At 36.3% G+C, this 6,760-nt stretch overlaps 1 protein-coding gene across 1 annotated transcript; it reads right to left on the bottom strand.

Moving 5' to 3' along the window:
- Nucleotides 1-496: 496 nt before the first annotated feature.
- On the bottom strand, nucleotides 497-6,208 carry LOC107091374 (alkaline ceramidase 3-like; the record flags this gene model as incomplete). The annotated part of the gene is made up of 10 exons (XM_015385239.1): nucleotides 497-2,163; nucleotides 2,241-2,286; nucleotides 2,369-2,473; nucleotides 2,775-2,876; nucleotides 2,951-3,009; nucleotides 4,976-5,011; nucleotides 5,100-5,181; nucleotides 5,807-5,859; nucleotides 5,949-6,001; nucleotides 6,098-6,208. Coding segments are annotated over 10 exons (701 nt in total), but the record flags the coding sequence as incomplete, so codon positions are not given.
- Nucleotides 6,209-6,760: the final 552 nt, after the last annotated feature.

Genomic DNA, 6,760 nt, shown 5'->3' with positions numbered 1-6,760 from the left:
ATTTCATTTGAATAATCACATTTTTATTTTTGATCAATCATATCTAACCGGCTCACTTCACAACACTTTCAAGTTTTTTTCTTCCAAGAAGGATCCTAAATGAGGCACAAAGATCTTCTGGTAATTAAGCATGGGCCAGTTTTAGACTCTCTGGCTCTTTTCAATTTTTATAAAGCTTTAAAAAATGTAATTTCATTTAATTACTGATAAAAAAAAGAACTATTTTGATGATTTAAAAAAAAGACTGCATTCTCTATTAAAAAGAGGTCCCAAACCGATCCCAGATATTTTTCTGATCCTAGTATTTGTAAGAATTAAATTTGCTGTCTGTGTTTATGTCAATTTAATGAAGTATAGGTCTCAGTATCTACTGATCTCTGTTACTAAAAGGGAAAACAACAAATTCTTATCCCAAACAAAACGTTAACATTATTATTATAACAGCAGGTTACTTAAAGTTATTGTTTTATTCATTTCGATAAACAGACATTTTTTCTTCTTCTTGCACATGCAGATAACGTTTATGAATGAGCGATGGTTGATGAGGCATCAGGAAGCGTATTTTTACATTGCAAACTGTACTGATACTGAGTCACTCAATACTGACACCTGCTGGACCTTTAAAATTCTTACATCCAGCCCAGTACAATAATATGATTTACGTCATTTTGTATCATATTCTATAATTTCATATCTTTGTTTAAAGTGAAAATATATTTGATATGCTTAGATGCAATCAATAAATAATGTACTAGTATAAGTACAGTAAATACGGTAAACTAAAAGTCGATTTGAATTTCATTTAAATTCAGATAACTTGAGTGATAACTGAGAGGAGCAGGATGACATATGGAGAAAATTAAAACAAATACGAGATCTAAATGGTCTAACATTGGTCCCTCCATATTTCCTGATGAATTTGATAAAGAAACTTTAAAGATCAGAGATTTTTGTGGCAGATTTGTCTCGTTGACAGTTTAGTGCGTCAGTCAGTTTCAAGCCGCTCATAAGACTCTACAAACGATCCGAGCACCAACATGAAGTTTTACTCTGTGAGCTCGATGGGGCATCGGAGCTGCTGGACCATCACTAGCATGAATCTTTTTCAGCCAGCTGATCAGCAGTGTGAACCAATGAAAATTACTTCAACATTCTCTGCATTAGACAGAAATTTTCTACATTTTAAGCTCGTTTTAAAACCTTAATTTTGAAAGATCGCTTTATCTTGGTACCATAAAGCATCCCATGCCTAGAAGTTGTCATTCCAATTAAGCAGCTGCTTCATTTAGGACGCTCTTAGGAAAAACCTGAGGCTCAGATGTTCTGGGGACTTTGGGAAATAAAACCTGTGTTAGAACGTTACTTTCATTAAAACATTACAGCAAGTAAACAGTTAAACCGTTTCACACATTGGATGAGTACTTAGTACAAAAAACAAAAGTGCAAATTTGGCAACATAATTAGGGATTTTTAGAAAGCATCAGAATTCCAGTTATGGAAAATAATTTTTATGGAAACTTCAAGTAAAAATCTTCAGCTAAGTTTATAACATGGATTTTCCTCTTGTATTAAATCCATTATAAGTATATTTCCTTTTTCCCCGGCAATAACTATATTAAAAGCTACCCAGCTTGAGGAGCTGAGCCTGAATAAGGGTAATGTCATATTTGAAGGGAGAAATTTATATATTATGGATCATTCGATTTGATTATTTATCTGATTGGTTATAAATAAAACAGAATTTTGAATCAATTGGAAATATTCAACAATTTTTCAAATCAATGAAATGTCTGTAAGTCCTTCTGTATTTACCACAGAAGTGAACTACGTCATTCATTCACTGCAATGAAAAATAAAAAATAAACACTACCCACATAAAATAACTTAACAAACTAGTCTAATAAATTATTATCAATAAAAATAATCTTCAGTTTCTTGACATTTAATTCAGTGCTATGCTGTACTAAGGTCCCTAAGTTGGAGCGCTGCGGTTCACCAAGCCGCTGACTGGGACCAGTTCCCCAGCATTAGAAAGGCAGAACTGGCAGCTCTTTTTGCCAGGATTGCCTTATTTGGCAGTCTCCATTAGCTAGTAGACATCTTCTCCTCTCAGCTTGTCTTCTGTGGTTCAATGTGCAGCGTGGGCCAGACTCCAAACACAAACTGAACAAAGGAAACATCCAGCAACAGGTCATGAATTAAAACTTAACAGTTTCTTTTAAGTCACAATGTTGATGTACCTTAACCTTCGGTCTGTGCTTGAGGTAGGTGGATCGGATCTGCAAACTGCAGGTGTTTCATTTTAGAGCAAGTTCACAAAAAGCATCATTACTAAGAATTTGGTTTCTGACACAGATAAAGGTCCAACCTGAGCAGTATGTGCAGGTAGGAACCGAGACCTGTGAAGATGTGCCACCAGGCATGGAACTGAGTTGCTACTCCAACACCAGGGGGCAGCATTTTTCTACTGGCTCTAAGTTAGAGAAAGAAGAAAAGGGCTTTATCAAAAACTGAGCTTTTCATTTCACATATTCCACCACAAAGGGTCAAAAACATTTTTAATCTATTTCATCCATGATGGAGTTGTAATGAATTTTACTGATGTTAGAAGAATTAAAATGATCACCATGCTATTACTTCCATTATTTCAACTAAGTGTGATTTTTGGATGAAATATGAAAGAAAGGAGATATTTTGTTCTACTCGCACAGAATATTGAGTGTAAATATAGATTCCAATTTTATAATATTTCAAAACAACAACTATCTACTCACCTTAAAGAGTCACAGAAGATGTTGTCGATGTTCCACAGCAGGAAGCCTAACAGAAAGATCCCTAAAGATGTGTAACAGAGCCCCCTGAGCCACGGATACACCCTGGAACCAGGAGAGAACAACCTTCATCAGGACCGCGCTGAGTGGATCTGAACTATTAAAGTAACAGTACTCACCATGTCACAATGAAGATAGAACGCAACACCAGGCAAGCTACCAGGGCAGCATACATGACCTGAGAGGGGAAACACATTTACAGAACTTTCTGCAGGAGAGGAAAAGCTCTTTTTAACCTGATATTTGGTTTAATGAAACTGAAGTTTTACAGAAACCTAAAAGAAAAAATAAAACTGTCATCAGTTTCACTTCTGCCTCTTTGAGTAGATAACCAGCAGAGATACTTTAAGGGATTATCAATGACTTAATCACCTGTTCTGGCAAACAGACAAAACTAGCAGCTTTTTTTTTTCTTTATAAAAAAACGGGTTAAATGTTAGATTGTTGTAAAAACACGCTGCAGAAATCTGCATCCAGATTAATGTTTGACGGTTTGGTGATAAGATTTTAACCAGTAGAGATGTTTGTTTGATAAAAGTTAGGATTTTCATCTGAGCTGCTACCTGCTGTCAGGAGTCAGTCAACAATAATGCTGGTCAGTCTTTGCTCATGTGTCCAAAGACAAATCAGCAAATATATATAATCATTACTCAGTAATTTATATATTTACTAAATTAAATGGGACAATATAAAGGTAAACTCCAAAGGAAAAGGTTTTGGTTTAATTCAGTCGGAGTTCAAGCTTCTCATGTATTTAATATCTCCTATACTTACAGATGTAAGAGTTCTAAAAGGTTTGAGCTCCGTTAAAGTAAAAATTGCTCATTTGATTTGATTAATTTAATGTTTATAGGTTTGCATAAATAAACGAGCACATAGAGTATATCTTCAGGACAGCCCTTTTGGTTCAGCCACATGAACAAAAGCCGTTTTGTTTTACAGCTGATCACGTAGTTTTCATTTGCAGAACTAAAAGCATCGATCTTGTGCAACTTTAAAAAAAGTGACACCATAATAACACTACACTCTGCCTTTTAAGCAACAATAAGGTTCCTTGTTCAGATCAAATTAAAGTGGAGAAATAAGAACTCAATCAAACATTTGTCAGCTTTTTCTATAACCTTATTTTTTTTTTATTTAAGGCCAAAAACCAAGAAGGCCAAAGTCCAGCTGCTGCTGCCTGAGCAGCATGAAGCTGCAGTGAAGCCATGACATCACCTTTTCCTTCTATTTTATATTCATCTAGAGCTGAGTATAGGACGTTCAGCATCAACACTTTCTTACAAAGATCTTTTAGATTTAGGCTTAAAGTAAAGGATTTCACGGTGACCAGATTGTTAATCATTAAAAGGTCAATGTCGTCACAATGCAAAAGGTCACTTCAGGTCTTTATCAGCCTCTCTTTGAAGTCCTAAAAACATTATATAATTGATACCAGTTTCCAATAAGGCTCTGCTTATACATAGTTAACAAAGAGTTTATAGATATGCTATTGATTCTGTCAACACGTTATGTGGTACCATAAAAATTTTACCCTGTAGATAATGATTTTACTGCTGAATAAAATAAAAAATAGTTTCTCTTGATCAAGGGCATTTATAGACAGTCAGTCAAACAGACAGGCAGACAGACAGTTGGACAAAGGGACAGACAGTCAGATAGTCAGTCAGACAGACGGACACAGTCAGACAGACAGACGGACAGACAGTCAGATAGTCAGACAGACAGACGGACACAGTCAGACAGACAGACAGTCAGATAGTCAGTCAGACAGACGGACACAGTCAGACAGACAGTCAGATAATCAGACAGTCAGACAGACAGTCAGATAGTCAGTCAGACAGACAGTCAGATAGTCAGTCAGACAGACAGTCAGATAATCAGACAGTCAGACAGACAGTCAGATAATCAGACAGTCAGATAGTCAGTCAGACAGACAAACAGTCGGACGGATTGACAGTCAAACAGATAGTCAGACAGACCGACTGATGGACAGTCAGACAGACAGACAGTCAGCTCTAACGATGTCCCAGTGCTGCGTAGGCCAGCCCATTGTTTACAGGAGCTAAAGGTTAGCCACTGAGCCCTCAGAGCAAACAGTGATCTGAAGGAGGCAGACAAACCTGACATAAAGCAAACCTTACCTGGTGAAAAACTGGCTCCTTCCACTGCAAGTACACCTGAGATACAAAAATACAGAAACTATATGAGACTATTTCAGTTCAGTGTTTACTGTAAGCCATTTCTGTAATAACTGAAGGAACTCACCAATGTGACTGAGACACTAAAAATGACCAACAATACTATAGGAAATACACTGATGCCGTTTTCCTGCTTGAAGCACTCATACCTGAACAAAAGAAAAACGTCTCATTATTTACATTTAGCTTCTGAAACGATAAAAGATGATGCACTTGAGTATAAAAACTATGAACGATTCTAAACTGGGGCCAGTGTTGGTTAGGCTAACGATCTATTAACAATAAATGTTATCAAGCATTTCGTTAGGTATTTAGTTTATCGTACGTAAACAGTACAATGAAGTCTGTTACTGTCTTCAGTTAAATAATGGCCCACAGACAGAATGTCAGCCTCCCTCTACAGAGAGCAGTGAGGGACAATCCCTCTATCTGGATGCTGCAAGCTTGGGAAATAATATGAGTTAATGGAGATGACTAAATTTGTCCTGTTGACCAAAAGGATTTTCCTGCAGGCTATCAACAGCTGTTCCAGTAGTGATCCTGACTTCTACATGTGATTTACTTTTCCAACTGAAAAAAACGGCTTAAATAAAAGATCCTTTTTTTTTTTCCTTTTTCAGGGGGAGATTGTTTGGCAGCAATAAATATTTAACTTTTAAGCTAGCTTATGTTTAACCATCTGTATGTATTCACATTAAGGAACGATCTTAAATGTTTTAGCAGTTAAAAGGGGATAAAAAAAAAAAAACAAATGTGAAAAGCTGATTCACTTACAGACAGTATACAAAGACACATGTACTGTAAATCATTGGCAACTCGTCCAGCAGCTGCAAAGAAAGAAAACAGACATTGATCTGTGTTAACAGGCAAAAATAGCTGTGCTTAGAGGAGACATGGATGCAGCCGTGTATCTTACCTGCATCTCATACAAGAGCGTCATGTGGAAACACCAGGAACCAACACCTACAGCTGGGTGACATTAAGGAACACAGGAAAGACTGAATGAAAGGAGGTTCTGACTTTCTGAAGAATCAGCTCTGAATACGGTGAGACCTTCATCTTTACCTGAGAGACCGAGAAACGAGCAAATATAGCGAAACTCCAGGCCGTCCCGAAAAGTTTGGACAGCTCCATATAAAGGAGGAAGGATCATGATCAGGTTGCTGACAGTGTTCCCTGTTCAAAGGGAGAAATAAGGAGAAAATAAATAAATATATTAGGGCTGCAACTAACAATTATTTTGCAAATCAGTTAAGCTATCGATAATTTTTTCGATTAGTAATCGAATAGCCAACGGTTCCTTAAAGAAGATTTGTTTATGGAATTAAACCATATACAACTAAAACCTCTGGATAGAGCATATCGACAAATTAAAAACATTATTTTTTCTTACATGCAAAATCTTTACAGATTTCTTTTTTTATTTTCATATAATTCCTGCTCTAATTGAGTTGCTCTGTCAGCTAAAGACATGTTTTACGGTCTCTACACTCTAGTTAAAGATTAATTAATTACTGAATAGGTTGATGATTATTTCAATAATTGATTAATCCAATTAATTGTTTCAGCCCTAAAACATTTGCAAAACTTCAATGTTTGAGCTACTACAGTGAAATAATGTCACAGTGAACAGTGATTTCTAATCCTGACCACAACTTCTGCTTTGTTTAAAGTTGGTTCAAAGGGCGGGAAATGACGTTACTGAGGGAACCTAAGGTGAATCCTGTT

This window comes from Cyprinodon variegatus, unplaced genomic scaffold, assembly GCF_000732505.1.
Source record: "Cyprinodon variegatus isolate N-32 unplaced genomic scaffold, C_variegatus-1.0 Scaffold334, whole genome shotgun sequence".
NCBI classification, from domain to species: domain Eukaryota; kingdom Metazoa; phylum Chordata; class Actinopteri; order Cyprinodontiformes; family Cyprinodontidae; genus Cyprinodon; species Cyprinodon variegatus.
Note: the sequence above shows the minus strand (reverse complement) of the source record. Positions and strands in the feature narration are given on the sequence as shown.